The 26543-nt window shown below is 49.5% G+C and overlaps 1 protein-coding gene across 2 annotated transcripts in view; it reads right to left on the bottom strand.

Moving 5' to 3' along the window:
• The window catches only part of CNNM1 (cyclin and CBS domain divalent metal cation transport mediator 1), an 89840-nt gene that overhangs the window by 41166 nt on the left and 22131 nt on the right, over window positions 1-26543 (bottom strand). For both annotated transcript variants that reach the window (XM_068257895.1, XM_068257896.1), the window contains exons 2-4: window positions 8207-8350; window positions 7623-7763; window positions 2019-2188 (exon numbers count right to left, since the gene is read on the bottom strand). In XM_068257895.1, coding sequence (XP_068113996.1) covers window positions 2019-2188; window positions 7623-7763; window positions 8207-8350 — 455 coding nt within the window. The remainder of the gene's footprint in view (window positions 1-2018; window positions 2189-7622; window positions 7764-8206; window positions 8351-26543) is intronic.

The following is a 26543-nucleotide window of genomic DNA, read 5'->3' as shown; positions in this document are numbered from 1 at the left end:
AAGGTGGCAGATAAAAGTTGGCCAAGTATTATCCATCCTAGTGGAATGCTGATAGGGTTGCCAGGTGTCCGGTTTTAGACCGGACAGTCCGGTTTTTGGCCGCTGTGTCCTGTCCAAAAAGGCATGTTAAACCGGACAGTTAAGATGTCCGGTTTTATGCCTTTTGCCACTTGCCGCCACCCATCCGCCAGCGCTGCGCGACCGCTGATTCGCTGCCTGGCTGTCAGTCAAAGGCACAGCCAGCCAGCTTACGCGGCGTAAGTTACGCCAGCTTAAGTACCGCCCCCGAGCCCGCGCTTCCCGACGTTGCTACGGCAACGCCAACGCTGCGTTGCCAATGCACGCATGACGTGCGTCACTCACGTCATTTGCAATGCGATTCTGCATCTGCGAAGGAAGCAAGGTAAGGTCAGGAGTCTGGAGATATGGTGAGTGAGTGACCCATAATTCTCTGGTTGTATTTCCGCTCTTTGTGTGCATTGGCTCCGCTCTATCTCCCCTCCGTATAGTCCAGGCGTGACTTTCAATCTCATTCAATCTCGCCTGAGCCCGCTGCTTACTATACTTTACACTTGAATTCATACTATTGTACAACGCAATTTATACTGTTATACTGTTATATTTGTTATATTTGCTCAAAATGTGTACATACATGTATGCGCAGATTTATATTTTAACTTTATGCCTATGTATGTCCACTTTATTGTTCTCAATAAAAAATTTTGGTGGGAAAAAAAAAATAAATTTTAAAACTTCCCGCAAGAAATCGACCACTTCACTGTGCAAAAACGCCATAAATGCATTGCATTATTTGCATAGTTTTCCAGTTTTGTAATAGTTTTCTGCTCTGTCTCTTATTAAGTGCATTTACTGGTGAAAAGCGGTCTCTTATTATGTGCATTTACTGGTGAAAAGTGGTCTCTTATGTGCATGTACTGGTGAGGACAGTTAGTGAAAAGGCTATGTACTCTGTAATGTGCTGCAGAAGATGTCAGTGCGATATAAATACTGTAAAAAACATTTTTTTAAAAGCCCATTGCTTAGCCCCACTCTACATAAAAGTGCGCTTCTGACTCCGCCCCTAACTCCACCCCCTGTCCGGTTTTCTCCATCAGTTGACCTGGCAACCCTAAATGCTGATGGGAAGTGTTGGTGTTCAGAACATCACTCCGAATCCACCAGAAAACCACACATGTGCTTAACATGACTGATACTTCCTCCTTTGAGCCTTGGAAGAAGGAAGTAGGAAGTTACTTGAAGAGCAAGTAAGTGACCTCCCCCTGACCTTGTCCGCAGGGTCAATGATGACTGGTGCATCGTGAGGTGTTCAGGTGAATTTGGAACAATATTCTAAATTCGAACACCAATACTACTGATGGGTACCTCTATAAACTCAGCAGAATGTCAACCAGAACGACGAGGACTGGTTTAGGAAGCACAGATCTCCAGTGTGTGCACAGACTTGCAAATAAGACAGAGATGGGGGGGATGGTCTGCCTTTAAAGAGGAACTGTAACCAAAGATTGAAAACATTCTTTCCCAAGAGAAATCTTAACCCTTTCTAGAATAAATCATCAGGGGGCTCTGTATGACTGGTATTGTGGTAAACCCCTCCCACAGTGTGATGTCAGCACCATGGTCCTGACAGTTTCTTGTCTGTGAGCCTTGCTGCATTGTGGAAAATAATAGCTTTTTGCAACTGCAAACAACCTTTTAGCCTATCACATTGTTAGGGGGTGTGGCTATAGATAATGGCAATTGGTTCTGTATTTTTTCATGTCTGCCAGTAGTAAAGATGATTACGATTGTGGATCAAACAACATGAACAAATGACATGGTGAATCTTTAGTAACTCCTCACTTTGCACTGTATTGATTTTCCCCCTGTTTGACTACTGATGCTGTCTATATAGCAGCCTGTGTAGAATAAAAAGGCATAATCATGTGACCAAGAGCAGTCCCCCGGGAGCAGCACTCACCTGTAGGATGAGGATGAAGTAGCAACGGAGCAGCACTCACCTGTAGGATGAGGATGAAGTAGTCCACCGGCCGGTTGCGTTGGTAGAGATAGTGCTCAGAAGACCTTTTATTCTTCACATCAAACTTCAGCTCTTGGATCACATGCGGATGTTTAAGCAGACGAAGGAGGATTTTCTCAGACAGAAAAGGAGCTTTAAACGGCTCGATCTCTGGAAATGATATTAGAACATTGTAAAATATTGCTTCAATAAGCCAAGGCAATGTAATCGGGGCAATGTATTCTATAAGAAGGAGCAGAGTGCATGAAATGTGTATCTGCAGCTATATAAGGACCCGTCTGCAAGCTGGAGGAACAGTCATGCTGAAGCCAATGGTGATTCCCAGTAATGGTAACAGGTGGGATGAGCTGATGATGTACAGGTCTCCTACTGAGCATGTAAAGGACGCTCCCGGTGATGGAAGCATGATGGAAGATGTGCGCAGCCAGGACCGCGCAGGCGCAGGACGCTCCCGGTGATGGAAGCGTGATCGAAGATGTGCGCAGGCAGGACCGCGCAGGCGCAGGACACTCCCGGTGATGGAAGCATGATCAAAGATGTGCGCAGACAGGACCGCGCAGGTGCAGGACGCTCCCGGTGATGGAAGCATGATGGAAGATGTGTGCAGCCAGGACCGCGCAGGCGCAGGATGCTCCCGGTGATGGAAGCATGATGGAAGATGTGCGCAGGCAGGACCGCGCAGGTGCAGGACGCTCCCGGTGATGGAAGCGTGATCGAAGATGTGCGCAGCCAGGACCGCGCAGGCGCAGGACGCTCCCGGTGATGGAAGCATGATCGAAGATGTGCACAGGCAGGACCGCGCAGGTGCAGGACGCTCCCGGTGATGGAAGCGTGATCGAAGATGTGCGCAGCCAGGACCGCGCAGGCGCAGGACGCTCCCGGTGATGGAAGCATGATCGAAGATGTGCGCAGGCAGGACCGCGCAGGCGCAGGATGCTCCCGGTGATGGAAGCATGATCAAAGATGTGCGCAGACAGGACCGCGCAGGTGCAGGACGCTCCCGGTGATGGAAGCATGATCGAAGATGTGCGCAGGCAGGACCGCGCAGGTGCAGGACGCTCCCGGTGATGGAAGCATGATCGAAGATGTGCGCAGCCAGGACCGCGCAGGTGCAGGACGCTCCCGGTGATGGAAGCATGATCGAAGATGTGCACAGGCAGGACCGCGCAGGTGCAGGACGCTCCCGGTGATGGAAGCATGATCAAAGATGTGCGCAGGCAGGACCGCGCAGGCGCAGGACGCTCCCGGTGATGGAAGCATGATCAAAGATGTGCGCAGGCAGGACCGCGCAGGCGCAGGACGCTCCCGGTGATGGAAGCATGATCAAAGATGTGCGCAGGCAGGACCGCGCAGGCGCAGGACGCTCCCGGTGATGGAAGCATGATCAAAGATGTGCGCAGGCAGGACCGCGCAGGCGCAGGACGCTCCCGGTGATGGAAGCATGATCGAAGATGTGCGCAGGCAGGACCGCGCAGGCGCAGGACGCTCCCGGTGATGGAAGCATGATGGAAGATGTGTGCAGCCAGGACCGCGCAGGCGCAGGATGCTCCCGGTGATGGAAGCATGATGGAAGATGTGCGCAGGCAGGACCGCGCAGGTGCAGGACGCTCCCGGTGATGGAAGCGTGATCGAAGATGTGCGCAGCCAGGACCGCGCAGGCGCAGGACGCTCCCGGTGATGGAAGCATGATCGAAGATGTGCACAGGCAGGACCGCGCAGGTGCAGGACGCTCCCGGTGATGGAAGCGTGATCGAAGATGTGCGCAGCCAGGACCGCGCAGGCGCAGGACGCTCCCGGTGATGGAAGCATGATCGAAGATGTGCGCAGGCAGGACCGCGCAGGCTGCTCCCGGTGATGGAAGCATGATCAAAGATGTGCGCAGACAGGACCGCGCAGGTGCAGGACGCTCCCGGTGATGGAAGCATGATCGAAGATGTGCGCAGGCAGGACCGCGCAGGTGCAGGACGCTCCCGGTGATGGAAGCATGATCGAAGATGTGCACAGGCAGGACCGCGCAGGTGCAGGACGCTCCCGGTGATGGAAGCATGATCAAAGATGTGCGCAGGCAGGACCGCGCAGGCGCAGGACGCTCCCGGTGATGGAAGCATGATCAAAGATGTGCGCAGGCAGGACCGCGCAGGCGCAGGACGCTCCCGGTGATGGAAGCATGATCAAAGATGTGCGCAGGCAGGACCGCGCAGGCGCAGGACGCTCCCGGTGATGGAAGCATGATCAAAGATGTGCGCAGGCAGGACCGCGCAGGCGCAGGACGCTCCCGGTGATGGAAGCATGATCGAAGATGTGCGCAGGCAGGACCGCGCAGGCGCAGGACGCTCCCGGTGATGGAAGCATGATCGAAGATGTGCGCAGGCAGGACCGCGCAGGCGCAGGACGCTCCCGGTGATGGAAGCATGATCAAAGATGTGCGCAGGCAGGACCGCGCAGGCGCAGGACGCTCCCGGTGATGGAAGCATGAATAAAGATGTGCGCAGGCAGGATCGCGCAGGCGCAGGACGCTCCCGGTGATGGAAGCATGATCAAAGATGTGCGCAGGCAGGACCGCGCAGGCGCAGGACGCTCCCGGTGATGGAAGCATGATCAAAGATGTGCGCAGGCAGGACCGCGCAGGCGCAGGACGCTCCCGGTGATGGAAGCATGATCAAAGATGTGCGCAGGCAGGACCGCGCAGGCGCAGGACGCTCCCGGTGATGGAAGCATGATCAAAGATGTGCGCAGGCAGGACCGCGCAGGCGCAGGACGCTCCCGGTGATGGAAGCATGATCAAAGATGTGCGCAGGAAGGACCGCGCAGGCGCAGGACGCTCCCGGTGATGGAAGCATGATCGAAGATGTGCGCAGGCAGGACCGTGCAGGCGCAGGACGCTCCCGATGATGGAAGCATGATCGAAGATGTGCGCAGCCAGGATCGTGCAGGCGCAGGACGCTCCCGGTGATGGAAGCATGATCGAAGATGTGCGCAGCCAGGACCGTGCAGGCGCAGGACGCTCCCGGTGATGGAAGCATGATCGAAGACGTGCGCAGGCAGGACCGCGCAGGCGCAGGACGCTCCCGGTGATGGAAGCATGATCGAAGACGTGCGCAGGCAGGACCGCGCAGGCGCAGGACGCTCCCGGTGATGGAAGCATGATCGAAGATGTGCGCAGCCAGGACCGCGCAGGCGCAGGACGCTCCCGGTGATGGAAGCATGATCGAAGATGTGCGCAGGCAGGACCGCGCAGGACGCTCCCGGTGATGGAAGCATGATCAAAGATGTGCGCAGGCAGGACCGCGCAGGCGCAGGACGCTCCCGGTGATGGAAGCATGATCAAAGATGTGCGCAGGCAGGACCGTGCAGGCGCAGGACGCTCCCGATGATGGAAGCATGATCGAAGATGTGCGCAGCCAGGATCGTGCAGGCGCAGGATGCTTCCGGTGATGGAAGCATGATCGAAGATGTGCGCAGCCAGGATCGTGCAGGCGCAGGATGCTCCCGGTGATGGAAGCATGATCGAAGATGTGCGCAGCCAGGACCGTGCAGGCGCAGGACGCTCCCGGTGATGGAAGCATGATCGAAGATGTGCGCAGGCAGGACCGCGCAGGCGCAGGACGCTCCCGGTGATGGAAGCATGATCGAAGATGTGCGCAGCCAGGACCGTGCAGGCGCAGGACGCTCCCGGTGATGGAAGCATGATCGAAGACGTGCGCAGGCAGGACCGCGCAGGCGCAGGACGCTCCCGGTGATGGAAGCATGATCGAAGATGTGCGCAGCCAGGACCGCGCAGGCGCAGGACGCTCCCGGTGATGGAAGCATGATCGAAGACGTGCGCAGGCAGGACCGCGCAGGCGCAGGACGCTCCTGGTGATGGAAGCATGATCGAAGATGTGCGCAGCCAGGACCGCGCAGGCGCAGGACGCTCCCGGTGATGGAAGCATGATCGAAGACGTGCGCAGGCAGGACCGCGCAGGCGCAGGACGCTCCTGGTGATGGAAGCATGATCGAAGATGTGCGCAGCCAGGACCGCGCAGGCGCAGGACGCTCCCGGTGATGGAAGCGTGATCGAAGATGTGCGCAGGACGCTCCCGGTGATGGAAGCATGATCGAAGATGTGCGCAGCCAGGACCGCGCAGGTGCAGTGGCCGTCGACTGGCCAGTTGCGCAAAAAAGAAACTGACTTGCTGCGGGGCAACTGAGAATCAGTTTGTCCCGGCGAGGGCACAAGGCGGCTGCAGGGGGCTAGTAGAAGCCCCAGGTAAGTGAAACTTTTTGTCTCAGTTTAGGTTGATTTTAACACGAATCAAGTGTGTACCATATTTTTCGGCATATAAGACGCTACGGAATATAAGACGCACCTAGGTTTAGAGGGCAAGAACCAGGGGAAATATATATATATATATATATATATATATATATATATATATATATATATATATATATATATACACACACACACAGTATATGTATATGTATATGTATATATATATATATATATATATATATATATATACTAAACTTGGTGCATCCATAGTCCAGGTGTGTCTTGCACATGTTCTCCCCCAATTGGTGTCCTCCTGTGTCTCATTCTGCCTCTATGTGTCCCCTTCTGTCTCCCTGTGTCCTCCTTTTCTCCCCGTTTATCCCACTGTCCTCCTTTGCTCGTGTGTACCAGTGTCCTCCTCCGGTCCTCGTGTCCTCTTTTGCCTAGTGTGTCCCCATGTCCTCCTCTGGTCCCCACTTCTGTCCCCCTGTGTCGCCCCCCCCTCCCCCCAGATCTCCACCACTCCATGTGTGTAAATACAATTAGCGGCAGTACGGCTCACCTAATCTACATTTCCAGGGTCGATCACAGACCACTCATCTCCAGCGCTGTTCCTCTAGCACCAGCTTCTGCCGATCGCATTATCAGCAGAAGTCAAAACTAGGGGAGCCGTGCAGAAAATGAGAGGTCTGTGTTCCTTACTTGAACTGTGGATTAGGTGAGCCGTGCTGCCGCTAATTGTATTTGCACACGAGGAGCGGAGGAGGGGAGCAGAGGACGACACAGGCGGACAGTACAGGGAGTCCCCAACATCGCGTCAGTGGTTCGTATCAACGGGCGATACTCCCTGTATTTGGCATATAAGATGCAGGAACTTTTTCTCCCCATTTTTTGGGCAGAAAAAGTGCATCTTATGCGCTGAAAAATATGGTAAATTAGCTTTCTAAAACTAACTCCTTGTAGTTCCCTATGTAAAGGCCTGAATGGCCAGAGCGGTGAGCGGTGCACCTGTTCATGCAGTGTAACCCCTTGTAGTTCCCTATGGAAAGCCCTGCATGGGCAGTGCGGTGAGCGGTGCACCTGTTCATGCAGTGTAACCCCTTGTAGTTCCCTATGTAAAGGCCTGAATGGCCAGAGCGGTGAGCGGTGCACCTGTTCATGCAGTGTAACCCCTTGTAGTTCCCTATGGAAAGCCCTGCATGGGCAGTGCGGTGAGCGGTGCACCTGTTCATGCAGTATAACCCATTGTAGTTCCCTATGTAAAGGCCTGAATGGGCAGTGCGGTGAGTGGAGCACCTGTTCATGTAGTACAGGCAGCGTTCTACAGACCTGTGGCCATGAAGCGATGTGTGGCCAGCAGGAGTTGGGGGGAAATCTTCACCTTCATCTCGCTGTCCGACAGCTTGAAAAGCGAGAAGTCGTGCTGCTTCCTTTCCCGGTGGGGAACTCTCTCCTTCTTCCTGTTGTCAGCTAACAAGAAAATCACATTTCAGGTTCATACTTTTCCTAAAAATCTGATCACAGAAATCTATTTATGGATATTTGTACCTGTTACTCTGGCCTCAGCTAGTTTAAAGGACAACTGAAGTGAGAAGAAAATAGAGGCTGCCTTATTTATTCCCTGATAAACAATACCAGTTGCCTGGCAGCCCTGCTGATCTATGTGGCTGTAGTAGTGTCTGAATCACACCAGAAACAAGCATGCAGCTAGTCTTGTCAGATCTGACTGTCTGAAACACCTGATCTGCTGCATGCTTGTTCAGGGGCTATGGCTAAAAGTATTAGAGGCAGAGGACCAGCAGGGCTGCCAGGCAACGTGTATTGTTTAAAAGGAAATAGATATGGCAGCCTTTAAACTACCACCACTCCACCAGCACCCAAATGACCTGATTCATCTGCTCATTACCACTTACTGTACAGATCTGTCTCATCCAGGATCTCAGACTTGATGATCTCTTCTATGATGTCCTCCAAGGTAACAATCCCCATCACTTCATAGAAAGGGTCCCCTTCCCCTTCATTGTTCACCCGCTGAACGATCGCCAGATGGGACTGGCCTGCAACAAACCAAACAGAACGGTTTTCAGCAAACAAATACGGAAGTCTGGGCCATAGGTAGGCCACCTTAGTGATGGTCAAGTAGATGCAAATAACTTCGAGTTGATGCAAATTTATGCAGATTTTGATGCAAATTTATGCAGCTCGACAATGAACCAATCGAATTTTACCTCAGCAGGATTTGATTGATTCATTTTCAAGCTGAATAAATTTGCATTGACTCAAAGTTATTTGCATTTACTTGACCATCACTACCTACGGTACCAAACTCTCCTGCAATAAAATGCTGAGGAAATACAGAGATATGGCAGTACATCGTAAATGCAACCACTTATATGTGTTTCAAGAAGTCTGGAAAAGTGAACTAAAGTCACGAAACAAAGGTCACAATACAAGACATCTATGGAGGGAAACTGTCATTCATCCACAATCACCTGCAACACATAGGCACAGAGGTTCTGGTGTCCTAAACACCGCCCACTGCCGAACCCACAAATCCCCACCGAAATGCAGGTTTCCCTTTCCTCTTTCCATTTGGGGTGCCCAAGCTCACCATCCTAGATCTGCGCTGTTCACATCCCAACCCCCCCCCCCCCCCCCCATGAGTAAATGGAGCTGGATGGGCTGGCTGGATGTCACTCCTAGAGCTTTCAGGGCTGGCTGAGACTACCCATCATGTTCTCTATGCTTCCTCTGCAGTGACTAGCCCAACTCTGTGCATAAAGTTCCATCTAACAAAATATCACTTTTAATGAATCACCAAAAAATAAATATGGATGAACATATTAAAACAATACATAACGGTAATGTCATTAAACGCAGTCTGATGCAGGTTTTGTGACCAAAGGTCACCTTTTCAGGAGCATGTAGTACAAATTTAAAGAGAAACCGTGACCAAGAATTGAACTTTATCCCAATCAGTAGCTGATACCCCCTTTTACATGAGAAATCTATTCCTTTTCACAAACAGACCATCAGGGGGCGCTGTATGGCTGATATTGTGGTGAAACCCCTCCCACAAGAAACTCTGTGGACCGTGGTACTCCTGGCAGTTTCCTGTCTGTGAACCTTGTTGCATTGTGGGAAATAGCCGTTTACAGCTGTTTCCAACTGCCAAAAACAGCAAGCAGCAGCTACATCACCTGCCAACAGTAAAAATGTCACCATGTGATAAATGTCAGAATGTAAATCAGGGATTTAAAAGATTTAACAAAGGGCAAACACTGACTAAATCATTTATACATTATTATTGTAAAAATGAAGCACTTTTTTATTACATTATTTTCATTGGAGTTCTTCTTTAAATCTCTGTGAGTCACGACAAGTCCACTTCATACAAATCATTCCAAAAGGTTCATTCCATAGGGCAAATAGCCCAGTAAACAGTATTAAAGTGAACCAGAGACGAAGCATCCTCATGTATTTTAACCATATAGATCAGTGGGAACATTAGAGAAAACACCTACCCTGCTCTCTGTTTCATTCTGCACTGCACAGCCTGCTTGTTATCAGCCCTGATAAACTCCCCGACTGAGCATTCAGTCTGGCTTTGCTACAAGGACTCAGCTATAATGATTCCTGAGCAGAGCCAGCAGGGGGCAGGCTTGGACTTGAAAAGACATCAGAACACAGACTGAGCTATAAATATTCCTGAGCAGAGCCAGCAGGGGGCAGGCTTGGACTTGAAAAGACATCAGAGAACACAGACTGAGCTATAAAAATATTCCTGAGCAGAGGCAGCAGGGGGCAGGCTTGGACTTGAAAAGATACGAGAACACAGATTGAGCTATAAATATTCCTGAACAAAGCCAGACTGAATGCTCAGTCGGGGATTTTATCAGGGCTGATTAGAAGCAAGCTGTGCAGTGCAGAATGAAACAGAGAGCAGGGTAGGCGTTTTCTCTAATGTTCCCACTGATCTATATGGTAAAATACATGAAGGTGCTTCGTCTCTGGTTCCCTTTAAGACATGTAGCGTAGAATGAACATCAGCACATCAAATAAAAAAGGATGTGCGCTCCCGTCAAATACCTAACCCGGAGCAAAGTGCTTTTCTCATCCCTTTCATTCCTGTGCATCAAAGTTTATGTTTAACCCCTTCTGGATCGTCCATAGTAAAATCTTCCGACCTTATTTGCAGGGCTATGGAGTCGGAGCCATTTTGAGGTTTTTATTACTGAGGAGTCGGAGTTGGGGTCAGATGATTTCTGTTCCGACTCCACAGATCTGCTTATTAGAACACTAGTTTCTGACACAATAGATTTTACTGCAGCAGTCTTGAGCGCTCTGCCAGATGACACCTTGTGGAATGAATGAGGAGTGATGCTGATTGGCTCCTGGTCAATATGATCACATAATTATCACTTTTTCTCTCACAAAATCCTAATTTCCACCACTGTTTAGTGGCCTTGCAGTGTACTCAGTTGCGTACCTACCACAGGGCAGCCCGCTCCAGGTGTAACCATGCCTGGGGGTCCATGGCGCTCTGCTCTGTCCTGCGTCCTCGGTACCATGACTACGGTGCCCTCTCCCATCATGTTACATGATGATAGAGGGCGCTCTAATCATAGACAGAGATGCAGGGCAGAGCACATTGCTGCCCGGAGAGGTGAGTCAATACACTCCCAGTGCCAATACTCTGCATAGAAGGGAGGGGCCCCTCTGATTACCGCAACTACAAAGGGAGGGGCGGGGTAACCTCTGGCTAGTGCTTACTTCTATCAAGGGGAGGCCTTTCTGGCTACCTATATCAAGAAGCAGTCTCTGGCTACCTAGATCAACGGGGGCTCCCTGGCTACATTTATCAAGGGGGGGGCTCTCTTGCTACCTATATAGAGGGGGGGCTCTGGTTAACTATATCAAGGGGGTCTCTCTGACTGGCTATATTGCGCAGGGCTCTCTGGCTACCTATAATGTTTGCCATGTTTCATGTGTCGGAGTTAACATTTTCTGTATTTCCTGTGTCGGAAGCAATGTTTGCCGCATTGCATGTGTCAGAGGTAACGTTTTCTGCATTTCATGCGTCTGAGGTAACTTTTGTCTGCATTTCATGAGTCAGAGGTAACATTTGCTGCATTTTGGGGGCTCATGATTATTAAATGATATGCTACCGCAGGAACCAAAAGAAACATGACAGGTAAATTTATATATTTTGCTGGCCACTTTATTAGGTACGTCTTGCTAGTACTCGCTTTAAAGGGAACCTAAACAGAGGGATATGGATGTTTCCTTTTAAACAATACAAGGTGCCTGACTCTCCTGCTAAAGTCTGCTAAAGTCTTTAGCTAGCTGTAGTAGTGTCTGGATCACACACCTGAAACAAGCATGCAGCTAATCATGTCATGCTCAGGCACTTTTCTCCCTCAACCCCAACACTTTTGTGCCAACCCCTCAAACCACCCCCCCCCCCCCTTTTCAGTGCAAAAGGGACATTTTGGCTTCTATTTACTTTTCAGGAAACAAACTGAGTTTGGCAAGTTCATTTGTATACATAATGGAAGTGGTTTAACACTAACTGTACCTTCCGGGATAAAAGAGAAATGACGGGCTTGAACGAGGTGTTTGCATGAATCCCAGTACAGATCATTGTCCATTCATTTGAACGGACAATGCTTGAGCAATGAGTGCCATGGCCCTTTAACACCATGCAGAAGCCCTTGTGAACTGGCCCTATAGGTGCCTCTGATGATACAATCTTGATTGTACTATGTAACCACGTCTATGTAATATGAAGGCCTACTTTAACCACTTCCGGATTCTCGGAGCGTATATACACGCCCCTGAATCCTGAAGTGTATTCCATGAGCGGCCGTTCCATGTCAGTTCCCGGAGGGTGTCTCCGTGAACACCCTGCGAGCCTCCGATCGCGGCTCGCAGGGTAAATGTAAACACCCGGGGAAGACTTTCCCCGGTGTTTACATGTATACGGCGCTGCTGCGCAGCAGCGCCGTAGAGGAGATCGGTGATCCCCGGCCTCTGATTGGCCGGGGATCACCGGCATCTGATAGGCTAAAGCCTATCCCATCAGGCGCAGGACGGAAATCCGTCCTGCGCCGCTCACAGGGGGAGGGAGAGGGAGGGAAAGGAGGCCAGGAAGCGCTGCGGAGGGGGGCTTTGAAGAGCCCCCCCCCCCCGCAAGCGCAAGCAGCCGGCGGCGATCAGACCCCCCCAGCAGGACATCCCCCTAGTGGGGAAAAAAGGGGGGGAAGTCTGATCGGCCTGGCTGCTAGCTGATCGGTGCTGCGGGCTGGAGAGCCCACGCAGCACCGATCAGCACAAAATAGCGTGGTAGGGAAGTGGTTAAAGTGAACCTCCAGACTAAAAATCTACTCAGCAGCACTGGAAAGGCTTGGTGTTTCTTTTACGGTTTCACAGCATCAGAACTTTGTTTTTCTTACCCAAGCCTCATTTTTAGCTGCACAGGAGAAAACTGCCCGGGCATTTTTCCCCTGATGCTGTGCAAAGCATGATGGGATTTCTGATCTTCTCGTCCTGCTGTTTTGGTGCAAATTTTTTTTCTTAAATTTTGAATTTGAGATTTGAAGCTTAGCACGTGCAGCTGGGTGGGGTGATCAGGACACAGGACAGTTGGAACTGTGCCTCATGCTCCCTGTCACCTCCATTCAACCAAAAAGATGGCTGCCCCCATGAAATCACAAACATTTGCCTGTTCTTTTAAAACAGGGTGGGTAAGAGATTATATTACATATCTATTTTGATTAACATAACTAATGTAACTTAATAATAGTATGTTTAGGCTTAAATTCATCTTTAAAGGAATACTGTAGGGGGTCAGAGAAAATGAGCTGAACTTTCCCGGGGCTTCTCATGGACCCCCGCAGACATCCTGTACCCGCGCAGCCACTCACCGATGCTCCGGCCCCGCCTCCGGTTTACTTCTGGAATTTCAGACTTTAAAGTCTGAAAACCACTGTGCCTGCGTTGCCGTGTCCTCGCTCCCGCTGATGTCACCAGGAACGTACTGCGCAGGCACAGACCATACTGGGCTTGTGCTAAACACTCCTGGTGATGTCAGCGGGAGCGAGGACACGGCAACGCAGGCGCAGTGGTTTTCAGACTTTAAAGTCTGAAATTCCAGAAGTAAACCGGAGGCGGGGCCGGAGCATCGGTGAGTGGCTGCGCCAACACAGGATGTCTGCGGGGGACCATTAGAAGCCCCGGGTAAGTTCAACTCATTTTCCCCCGACCACCGTACAGTATTCCTTTAAAGTCTACCAGAGCTGAAGAAATTAAAAGTTTTATACATACCTGGGGCTTCCTCCAGCGCCATTAGCTTGGCTTGCTCCCATGCCGTCCTCCTCCGCTAAGGGAACCGGGTCCCGTCACTTCAGCCAGTCGGGGAGAGTCTACGCAGGAGAAGTGCGCCCTCTACTTATCTCTCTGGCGGCTGCTTGTGTCAAACTGGCTCCAACTGACGGGACCCGGTTCCCGGAGCTGCGGTCAGCGGAGGATGGAAGCGTGGGAGCGATCCGAGCGGAGGGGGCTGGAGGAAGCCCCAGGTATGTAAAATACTTTTTATTTTGTTCAGCTCTGAGTCCCTTTAAAGTGAACCTTAAAGAGAATCTGTATTGTTAAAATCGCACAAAAGTAAACATACCAGTGCGTTAGGGGACATCTCCTATTACCCTCTATCACAATTTCGCCGCTCTCCGCCGCATTAAAAGTGGTTAAAAACAGTTTTAAAAAGTTTGTTTATAAACAAAACAAAATGCCCACCAAAACAGGAAGTAGGTTGATGTACAGTATGTCCACACATAGAAAATACATCCGGGGGCGTGGCGTGGCATGCTTCCGGCCGGACGCATGTGAGCTAAGCTCCGCTCTGATTCAACCCTTTTATGCCGGGGATGTAATCCAATTGCCCTGCCATCATCCAAATCTCATCTTGCCTTCATCCCCCCAACTCAGTGCATGCCGGGGAGAAATAAGTCGCAAGTCCGCAGCTCGGAAGGCCCTCTTATGAGCTACTTTCTCCGGGCCCAACCCAAGATGGCGTCCTCACAACATGGCTCCAGGCGCTCCAACCGCTCATCGCCTCAGAGACACTCTTCCTCTCGCTCTTGTAGCCCGGAACAACTTGGCCTCACTAAGCGGGACCTTGAAGATGCCCTGGACCGCATCTACAACAGGTTTGTAGGCAAGTTGCAAACGGAACTCCGCAAAACCACGGAGGCCCTCTCCCACGAGATAGCAGAAATCGGAGCCCGCGCTGGCGTTCTAGAGACAAAGCACGATGAGCTATGCAAAGCACACAAGCAGTTGGCGGCTGAACATGACACCCTCAAATCCGAGGTAAGCTCTATGCATCTCCATATGGAAGATTTGGACAATCGTAATAGGCGCAGTAACCTGCGTCTCCGGGGTCTCCCTGAATCCTATACCGATTTAAGGCCTACAATTACCAAAGTGTTTGCTGACCTTCTCCCTGATGTGGATGAAGATGTCTTTGTGTTTGATCGGATACATCGGGCCTTGCGGGCTAAGCCCCCTGAGAATAAGCCCCCCAGAGATGTGGTAATGTGCTTTAAAGACTTTATCTTAAAAGAACGTGTCCTGCAGGCCGCACGCAAAGCCACCGAGATTTCATTTGAAGGTTTTAAGCTACAGCTATACCCTGATGTTTCTCCTGTGACTTTAGATAAACGCCGTGAAATGAAAGCCATCACGAAGGTGCTTATAGCTGCCAAAATACAGTATCGCTGGGGTTTCCCCTTTAAACTTATAATCGCACAAGATGGCTCAGTGCTTACTGCTTCTACTCAGGCTGAAGGTGCTACACTACTCGAGAAGCTGGGTTTGCAACCTCCCTCCGTACCGACTTCTCAACGACGCCAGAGTGTCTCTCCGATTTGGTCTCAACCTTCGGCCTCCAAGTCCCCCAGAATGTCCTGTCCGGATGAATAACCGACCCTGCGGTGACTTCAGTAACTATTAATGCTCTCCCTCACTTTATGTGTACTGTTAACCGGGGCTGATCAGGCACCATGCCAAGACCGTTGACTGCCTGCCTTTCCCCCCCCCCTCACCTTTGGGGCTGCTTAGAAGATCATTAGCTGCCCAGATTTAAAAGGTGTTGATTCCTGGACTAAGATGTCCCTCTTTAGGGCTTCCAGATGGTATTCTACGTTCCTGTTTTGTTCATGTTTGATTATGTTAGCTGTTATTTCTGTTTTATTCAAGGCTTTGTTCACTTTTCAGTCCTCTCAGGTATTCTCATCATTGATAAGCTGGTTATGCCCTTTATATGTAAACTCTAATTATGGTTAAAATGATATCACACAACGTGCAGGGCTTAAATGAACCCTGCAAACGGCATAAGGCCTTTTCTGCATATAAACGCTTAGGAGCTACACTACTCTTTTTGCAGGAGACTCATTTTGCCCGTGGAAAATCCCCACAGTTCTTTGACAGGGCTTTTGGCCGCCACTATCACTCCACTTTTGCTAAAAAAGCTAGAGGGGTTTCAATTTTTATACACAATTCTGTATCATTTGAATTACAGGAGTCCTATCAGGACCCAGAGGGCCAAATTTTAATCTTGAAAGGGATCCTGGCCGGTAAACTAACAACCTTGCTTAATTGCTATGCCCCCAATACAGCTCAAGCTGACTTCTTTATTAAACTGAATTCTCTATTGGAAAAATACTCCTCTCCTAACTTAATCTTAGCAGGCGATTTTAATGTGGTAGCCAACCCAACACTAGACAGGAGCACCCTCTCACCCTTTGCTCGTAGTTTTCCTAGAAAGTTGCAGAGGCTGCTGTCTCAGAACCAATTGGTCGATATCTGGAGGGCATTCAATATAGGCTCTCGGGAGTACACTTTTTATTCTCATGCCAGAGGTTCTTATGCTAGGCTAGATTATATATTTTTGACTCCACATTTTTCAGCCAGCATATCAGCTTCTTCCATAGAAATTTGCCCTTGGTCAGATCATAATTTTGTCTTGGTTCAATTTAATTCCTTTGGTCCACCCCCTTCATATAAACGCTGGCGCCTTAACGACAGCTTAATTGCCTCAGAGGCTGACCGTTCTGAGATAGCAGCCTTTATAGAAGATTATTTTTGCCTTAACTCATCTCCTGATCTCTCCCCTGGGCTACTATGGGCTGCCCATAAACCCTCAATCAGAGGCATCCTCATATCAAAAGCTATTAAGGCAAAGAATGACAGATCACAAAAAATCGCCTCCCTTACTTCAGAGTTAGAAACACTATATAAGTCACATGGCTCCTCGTTGGACCCCTCCTTAGTTCAGTTGCTCCAACATAAACGGACCGAACTGAATCTCCTATTAAATAATAAGGCTGAAAAAGCTCTCAAATTTATAAAAGCCAAATTCACACTATATGGGCAAAACCCCTCCACCATGTTTGCCAGAAAATTGAATAACTTTTATAAACCCCCTCATGCTTATAAATTAAGGAATGATAGTGGCCGCCTTGAGGTCTTACCCCAGCATGTCATCCGAATTTTTCAAAAATTCTATTCTAAACTCCTGGGTTCACCAGCCCCTATCGAAGCCAGTCAGGCATCATCCTGGCTATCTTCTCTGAACTTGCCCAACCTTTCTTCTGAACAATTATCACGGTTAAACGCTCCTATCACCCACAATGAATTAGCCATAGCAATTAAAGAACTTAAATCCTCCTCTGCCCCTGGTCCTGATGGGTACTCATCCACTTATTACAAAAAATTTGCACACTTATTAATTCCTCATTTGACCCCTGTCTTTAACGCTGCCCTAAAAGGAGAGACTTTTCCTCCAGAAATGCTCTCAGCCAACATGTCCCTAATCCCTAAGCCAGGCCTAGACCACTCCCTCCCTAATAATTTTCGACCTATCTCAATCATTAATAATGACATAAAATTATTCTCCAAAATTCTCTCTGTCAGACTGGCTTCGATGGTTCACTCCTTAATCCAAAAAGAACAATCTGGCTTTATACCAGGCCGCCAGGGGTATGACAATGTCCGTTTAGCCCTTAATCTTATCCAGGACTCCCAGCTCACCGACTCTCGTTTCTTGATGTTAAGCTTAGACTTCAATAAGGCTTTTGATTCGGTGGGCTGGGAGTATTTACATATGGTTTTACCCTCCTTTGGTATATGTGGTCCTTTTGTATCGGCTATAAAGGCTCTTTACACTGACCCAGTAACCCACATTCATATCCCAGGAGCTTGCTCTAACCCCATTAGGTTGCGCAGGGGCTCCCGTCAGGGGTGCCCACTATCTCCTTTGCTTTTTGCCCTGGCTGTGGAGCCCTTGGCGGAAGCCCTGCGCCAACACCCTGACATCCACGGTTATGATGAAACTTATAAAATGTTGCTCTATGCAGATGACGTGTTGTTATTTTTATCTCAGCCTGTCACTTCGCTCCCAATATTGCTCCCGTTGTTGGGAAAATTTGCCTCTTTCTCAGGACTTGAGGTTAACACTGCCAAGTCTGCGGCTATGCCAATCAATCTTCCCAGACCTGCAGTTAAACTATTAGAAGCGAACTTCGATTTTAAATGGCAGTATCAAAAATTTAAGTATCTGGGGGTATTTTTGACCCCCAAATATTCATCTCTTTTTGAAGCAAATTATCCCCCTTTATTTACAACCATCTCTAAACACCTTAAAGACTGGTCAACTTATAAGATTGGCTGGCTAGGCCGCAGCCTGGCATGTAAGATGATCCTTTTACCTAAACTGCTGTATTATTTCAGGACTTTGCCCACCCTCCTTCGGAGGAGTCAACTAGCTCAACTCCAATCCCTTCTTAACAAATTTGTATGGGACAATAAACCCCCTCGTATCCGTTCCAAAATATTATATCGGCATAAGCTTTCTGGAGGGATAGGCATGGTCAACTTATGGCTCTATTATTTAGCTGCCCGTACCTCTCAATTATTGGACTGGAACCAAACGGTGGATCCTCCATTATGGTGCCAGTTTGAAGCAGGCTCAATTGAACCTTATCATTTACCTACACTAATAGCCTCTCCCAATAAGCAGATAGTTTCCAAAATTCTCCCTCTTAATACTATTGTAGCCCAATCCCTCAAATTATGGTTTCTCACTCAAGCCCAATTTCAATTAGCCCCTATTTTGTCTACTCGGATATCCTTTTTGGGTAACCCAGATTTCCTCCCAGCCCTAGAAAACCCCCAATCTTTCTCTTGGTGGAAAGACCAAGGTTTAATCACAGCCAATAAATTTTGGATAGCTGATAAGTTTTCATCTTTCTATCACTTTCGCTTCTCTAGATCTATTCCCGATGAAGAAATGTTCCACTATTGCCAAATCAAGCATTATTTTCAGTCATTATACAACCCTATCCCACAAGATCCCCTTAAACCTTTCGAGAATATGTACTATAACCAAGGCCGAGGCAGAGGCTCTATCTCAAAAATTTACCTACTACTGATTGATACGGGCACTGACAGTAAATTGCCTTATATGTTAAAATGGGAACAAGACCTAGGAGAACAACTGGATCTAGGCACCTGGGCAAAAATTTGGTCAAATGTGGCCTCAACCTCAGCCTCCAATGTCTTAAAGGACACTGCCATTAAGCTTATGCTTCGCTGGTACTTTACCCCAATGAAACTGCATAGGATATTCCCTACAGTCTCCTCCTTATGCTTCCGTAATTGTAATAACAATGGCTCCCTCTCCCATATCTATTGGGACTGTAGGGTCGCTCAAGAGTTTTGGGATCAATGGAACGAGCTGGCCTCTAAGATATTCTCTTTGAATATTAAGATCACCAAAAAGCAAGCCTTATTATTTTTCCCGAACCCAGTAATTTTAAAGAAATATCAGAAACTATATAGATATTTGGTGTTATCAGCTCTCTGGGCCATAGCTCTGAAATGGAAAACTGCCACTCTTTCCATTGCCCTGATCTCTGACAGGATGAACAATATTAAACTAACTGACAGACTATTTTATGCCTCAATTGATAACCTTGATAGATTCAACTCTATCTGGGATCCATGGTCTACTTATTGTGAGAATTTAAATCCGAACACCTAGAGCTCACTTCTGAATGCTTTTCTCTCTCCTCCTTCTTATCTTGTTATGATTGCTGATTGTATGACTTGTTATGATGGTTTGTACCTGACTTGTCAATTGACCATGTTATTTGCTAAACTTGAATAAAGCCTTTCTTTGTTACAAGAAAATACATCCATACACAAGCAGGCTGTATACAGCCTTCCTTTTGAATCTCAAGAGATCATTTGTGTGTTTCTTTCCCCCTGCATCTCTCATGCACTGAAGTTTCAGGCTGCTCTTTTCTTCCTGCAAACCGCTTTGCCCTTGTCTGAATTTCCTTCAGTATGTGAAAGCCCAGCCAGCTCAGAGGACGATTTATCCAGCTTGTAAAAGATAAGAGAGAAGCTGCTCTAATCTAAATAACACACAGGCAGTGTGCATAGAGGGGCCTGGAAGGGGGAGTTCATAGCAGAACCACAACACTGAAGAACTTGGCAGCCTTCCAGACACAGGCCGACAAGTCTGACAGGGGAAAGATACATTGATTTATTACAGAGACTGTGATAGCAGAAAGTGCTGCAGTAAGCCAGAACACATTAGAATAGCTTTTGGAACTTGTAGGATGATAAAAAACAGGATGCAATTTTTGTTACGGAGTCTCTTTAAGCCTGTGAAAAAAAATGAGATTAACTCACCTGGGGCTTCCCTCATCCCCCTGCAGCCGATCGGTGCCCTCGCAGCTTTGCTCCGATGCTTCTGGACCCGCCAGCGAACACTTCCGGTTTGGCCGTCACCAGCCGCCAGGCATGGGAACGCGAGTGATTGTTCGCGTTCCCAGCCTGTATATCGCCCCCTATGCTGCTATTGTGACCTCCTGGCGCAATAGCAGCATAGGGGGCGATATACAGGCTGGTGACGCGAGTGATTCTTCGCGTTCCCAGACACATTAGCACCATCTATGCTGCTATATGGTATATGATATATGCTATAGCAGCATAGATGGCGCTATTGTGGCCAGGAACGCGAAGAATCACTCGCGTCCCCAGCCTGTCAGCTCCTGTCACCGAAACAGGAAGTGGCTGCCGGCGGGGCCAGGAGGATCGGAGGGAGACTGTGAGGGCACCGGACAGTTGCAGGGGGCTATTGGAAGCCCCAGGTGAGTAAAACTCATTTTTTTTCCTGACTTAAGTGTCCCTTTAAGGTTCACTTTAAGTATCATCAAAGTACATTCACTCAGTTTACACTTTCTAGTACAGCAAAGTCCCCGTTATCTGGAACTCAGGCAACCAGAAATCTCAACTAACCAGCATGCCTCAGGGGATAACGGGGACTTTACTTTTGGTGGGTTTTGAGGCTTTTTAAATATTTTCCAAACCTCCAGCAACATCTAGCAGCCTTTAAGCAGCACCTAGCGGCTCCCGGCAGGTGGGCATGTTGACTGGCATGCACAAGGTAAGCCAGAAAGCCGCTAGGAGCTGCAGAAGGGCTGCTACAGGTCGCTGGAGGCTTGGTGAGTATTTAGGGGGTGAGGTTTGTGCTTTTTAGGCCCATTGCTCAAGCAACCAGCAAGTCCATGACCCGTCTGGGTCGCCCACTACGGTGCATGCGTTGTCCCAGCCTTGTGGCTACTGCAGCAGGCTTCCAGCCACGGCATGCACAGTTTGTAACGCCTTGTAACTGCACAAGCGCAGAACACTCCTGGCCGTGTTTGAGGAAGCATGGGGCTGGGACAGTGCCATAGCGTGCGGGTAGCAGACTTCAACCTCAACGCCTGTCCATTGAGGGGTTAAAACAGGAGTGCATACATGCATTTCTGCAGAACAGACTATGGGAGAGCTCTAAGAAACCAGAAACCCCCCAAAGGGTTATGTGATTTCAAGTGTTGGTATACGGTACTTATACGGCATTTTCAAAAAAAACGCTCCCAGTGACTTGCAAAAATAACCTTTTATTCCCCCAGTTCAAGCATACTTGATCTGCTTTAGATTTTTTTTAAACGCTCACATTAACTTGCATTAAAATCATAGGAAAAATCGTGGCAATTTTTGCAAATTTTACGATTGTGGCAATTTTTATGCAAGTCAATGGGAGCGTTTTTTAAAAAATGCTGACACAGCACTGACTGATCAGAAAGCGCTCTGCAGTGTGTCTCAGGCCTAACAGCTTATAATGTACACACTGGAGCTAGCAGAGATCAGCATACACTGCAGCTAGTTTACGATCAGTATAGGCAAGAATTGGCAAACTCTGTAGCTCATTTTCTGTCCAATACAGGTGCAGAGTAACAGCTAATATTATACATACTGGAGGTAACAGATTGGTACACATTTTGATATTATTTAAAGAAAAAACAGAGGTCAACAGCTTATATCGAACACACTGGGGTTTACATAACTTAATATGGGAAAAAAAACTAAAAAAAAAATATTATATAACTATTGCATTATTGATCTCAGACCAATTTTAGACACGTGCAGTATAAGTACCGTATACCAACACTCTCAAGAAATCACATAACCCTTCGGGGGAAAAAGCAATGAGCAGAAAATAAAAATCATTTCACTTTTGTTTATTGAACAGCTCAGTGGTAAAATAAAAAAAAGGTCCTTTCATATGAATTTGCAGGAGATCTTCTGATATTTACCAGGATGTTCACAACTGTACTCTGGTGTAGCCAAATTCTCCTCTTGCATCAAATTGTTATTCACCTCAGACTCCTCACATGATTACAGCTGGCTGTCCTGCCCATTTAGCATTTTCTATTAAATTATTTGCCTTGGCCAAAGGTGGTAAATGCACATAAAAAAAGATTTTCTGATGAGAATCCTTGCATAGAGAGCAGACCTAGAGGGTATAGTTCCTTAAACAGAACCTGAGATGGGGCCTTAAAAAGAAAATATACGTACCTGGGGTTTATGTACACCCATGATCACTCCCTCGTCGTCCTCCTCCACCTCCTCGTATGTAGTTCAGCAATTGGCCCCGGAAAGTCCTCCAGTCTGGGGCCAACTGCACATGCATGGCCGTGCACTCCCCTTGCATGGAGGCCCAGAACATTCTGGCGACAACACTACGGCAGTGGAGCGCACACAGACGGACTGCACTGTCTGGACAACTTACCGGGGCCAGTTGCGGACAAAACAGGCGGCGTGTGGGGGGTGACGAGGGAACGGGACAGGAGGTGGCTGGAGGAAGCCCCAGGTATGTATATATATTTTTTAAGGCTCAATCTCAGGTACACTTTAAAGCAATACTGAAGAGACCCTAACAAAAAAAGTCAGATGTTCACCTGTGTGGAGGGAAGGATCTGGATCCCACTGAACCTTCCCGGCCCTCTCTCCAAGTCCTCGGCCCACCGCTGTCCCCCTGTTGAAAGAATTTTGGCCAACTGGTCGAATACACCTTCAGGAGTCCTCATGAATGCTTCAAACGTACTTGTGTCTCCGAGTACTTCTGAACTCGAGCAGTTCCGGTCTCATGCCTGCACCGCACAGATGCACCCGTCTTCAGGAGCCCTCGTGTCTCCGAGTACTTCTGAACTTGAGCAGGTCCGGTCTCATGCCTGCACCGCACAGATGCACCGGTCTTCAGGAGCCTTCGTGTCTCCGAGTACTTCTGGACTCGAGCAGGTCCAGTCTCATACCTGCACCGTACAGATGCACAGTCTTCAGGAGTCCTTGTGTCTCCGAGTACTTCTGGACTCGAGCAGGTCCGGTCTCATGCCTGCACCGCACAGATGCACCCGTCTTCAGGAGCCCTCGTGTCTCCGAGTACTTCTGAACTTGAGCAGGTCCGGTCTCATGCCTGCACCGCACAGATGCACCCGTCTTCAGGAGTCTTCGTGTCTCCGAGTACTTCTGGACTCGAGCAGGTCCAGTCTCATGCCTGCACCGCACAGATGCACCTGTCTTCAGGAGCCCTTGTGTCTACGAGTACTTCTGAGCTCGAGCAGTTCCGGTCTCATGCCTGCACCGTACAGATGCACCCGTCTTCAGGAGTCCTTGTGTCTCCGAGTACTTCTGAACTCGAGCAGGTCCGGTCTCATGCCTGCACCGTACAGATGCACCCGTCTTCAGGAGTCCTTGTGTCTCTGAGTACTTCTGAACTCGAGCAGGTCCGGTCTCATGCCTGCACCGCACAGATGCACCCGTCTTCAGGAGCCCTTGTGACTCCGAGTACTTCTGAACTCGAGCAGGCCCGGTCTCATGCCTGCACCGTACAGATGCACAGTCTTCAGGAGTCCTTGTGTCTCCGAGTACTTCTGAACTCAAGCAGGTCCGGTCTCATGCCTGCACCGCACAGATGCACCCGTCTTCAGGAGCCTCTCGTGTCTCCGAGTACTTCTGAACTCGAGCAGGTCCGGTCTCATGCCTGCACCGCACAGATGCATTCGTCTTCAGGAGTCCTTGTGTCTCCGAGTACTTCTGAACTCGAGCAGGCCCGGTCTCATGCCTGCACCGTACAGATACACCCGTCTTTAGGAGTCCTCGAGTCTCCGAGTACTTCTGAACTCGAGCAGGTCTGGGCTCATGCCTGCACCGCACAGATGCACCTGTCTTCAGGAGCCCTTGTGTCTACGAGTACTTCTGAACTCGAGCAGTTCCGGTCTCATGCCTGCACCGTACAGATGCACCTGTCTTCAGGAGTCCTTGTGTCTCCGAGTACTTCTGAACTCCAGCAGGCCCGGTCTCATGCCTGCACCGCACAGATGCACCCGTCTTCAGGAGCCCTCGTGTCTCCGAGTACTTCTGAACTCGAGCAGGCCCGGTCTCATACCTGCACCGCACAGATGCACCCGTCTTCAGGAGCCTTCGTGTCTCCGAGTACTTCTGAACTCGAGCAGGTTCGGTCTCATGCCTGCACCGTACAGATGCACCTGTCTTCAGGAGTCCTTGTGTCTCCGAGTACTTCTGAACTCGAGCAGGTCCGGTCTCATGCCTGCACCGCACAGATGCACCTGTCTTCAGGAGTCCTTGTGTCTCCGAGTACTTCTGAACTCGAGCAGGTCCGGTCTCATGCCTGCACCGCACAGTCGCACAGTCTTCAGGAGTCCTTGTGTCTCCGAGTACTTCTGAACTCGAGCAGTTCGGGTCTCATACCTGCACCGCACAGATGCACCCGTCTTCAGGAGCCCTCGTGTCTCCAAGTACTTCTGAACTCGAGCAGGTCCGGTCTCATGCCTGCACCGCACAGATGCACAGTCTTCAGGAGTCCTTGTGTCTCCGAGTACTTCTGGACTCGAGCAGGTCCGGTCTCATGCCTGCACCGCACAGATGCACAGTCTTCAGGAGCCCTTGTGTCTCCGAGTACTTCTGGACTCGAGCAGGTCCGGTCTCATACCTGCACCGCACAGATGCACCCGTCTTCAGGAGCCCTTGTGTCTCCGAGTACTTCTGAACTCGAGCAGTTCCGGTCTCATGCCTGCACTGTACAGATGCACCTGTCTTCAGGAGTCCTTGTGTCTCTAAGTACTTCTGAACTCGAGCAGCTCCGGTCTCATGCCTGCACCGTACAGATGCACAGTCTTCAGGAGCCCTCGTGTCTCCGAGTACTTCTGAACTCGAGCAGGTCCGGTCTCATGCCTGCACCGCACAGATGCACCCGTCTTCAGGAGCCCTCGTGTCTCCAAGTACTTCTGAACTCGAGCAGGTCCGGTCTCATGCCTGCACCGCACAGATGCACAGTCTTCAGGAGCCCTCGTGTCTCCGAGTACTTCTGAACTCGAGCAGGTCCGGTCTCATACCTGCACCGCACAGATGCACAGTCTTCAGGAGTCCTTGTGTCTCCGAGTACTTCTGGACTCGAGCAGGTCCGGTCTCATGCCTGCACCGCACAGATGCACAGTCTTCAGGAGCCCTTGTGTCTCCGAGTACTTCTGGACTCGAGCAGGTCCGGTCTCATACCTGCACCGCACAGATGCACCCGTCTTCAGGAGCCCTTGTGTCTCCGAGTACTTCTGAACTCGAGCAGGTCCGGTCTCATGCCTGCACCGCACAGATGCACAGTCTTCAGGAGTCCTTGTGTCTCCGAGTACTTCTGAACTTGAGCAGGTTCCGGTCTCATGCCTGCACTGCACAGATGCATCAGTCATCAGGAGCCCTCGTGTCTCCGAGTACTTCTGAACTCGAGCAGGTCCGGTCTCATGCCTGCAACGTACAGATGCACAGTCTTCAGGACCACTCATGGAATGCAAGTGCTTCCGAAGCCTTGACCGGAGTCCCAAAGGCATGACATTTCAACAGAAGAGAGGCGAACCAATAAAAAAATGAGCTCACGTTAGTCCGATTATGTTTCCTCAGGAGCCTAATTTCTGCCACACATGGTCTCTTATATGGAATAAGGCCTCTTTTGATGCTATGGTGCTTACCATTAACCGAATTCAAATTGAAGTTCCAAAATTGACCAAACAACTTGATGAGTTGACATCTAAACTACATGAGCTCCTAACAGAGGAAGAAACTCAGAAGGTCAACCAGGAACTTGGAGAACTTAGACAAGTTACCAGAACTAAAACGGAAACCATCAAGAGGCAAAAATTCCAACGTAATGCAGCAGATTATTCTACGGGCTATGTTTATATCTGGCAACAACTGTACAAACGGCCCAGTCGCCCTAAAGATCCTAAAGCAGGTCCACGACCTGCTAAACCTGGCAAACCTAAACCTTCAGGTCCTACACCTACTGGAGATGGATCCTCCGATTTTTTACCTACCAGCACCCCGTCAGAATCAACAGACCAGTCCAGCCAAGACGAAAGCGCCGTGGCGGGCGCCGAAGGAAGTATCAGAGACAGACTGCGTCTGCGGCAGATACCCAAGACATAGAGGCAGAGAACATTGTGGTCAACATTTCTTCAATAGAACTGACTGAGTTACAGTTGCATGTTCTTAACAAGGGATTGTCTTTCGCACCCACCCACTGGCCAGACCCATTGCAACTTGACATTGAATTACAGCGTTTTTTCAGACGGATCAAACTAAGACACTACTTCAATCAGCCCAGGTTCATACCGACACAACAGGAGGACATATCCCAGTTATCCCTGGGTGATACCAACCTACGACTGAAAAGCACATTCAATCCACCTTCCTGTCAAGCAATTGATAGCTATATCACTAAAGTTACGACAGATGTGCAAAAACTGATACGTGAGGATAGGATTCAGATTAGACATAACCTTTCTAGGG

Source organism: Hyperolius riggenbachi, chromosome 10 (genome assembly GCF_040937935.1).
Source record: "Hyperolius riggenbachi isolate aHypRig1 chromosome 10, aHypRig1.pri, whole genome shotgun sequence".
Taxonomy (NCBI): Eukaryota; Metazoa; Chordata; class Amphibia; order Anura; family Hyperoliidae; genus Hyperolius; species Hyperolius riggenbachi.
This window is presented reverse-complemented; position numbering and strand designations above follow the sequence as displayed.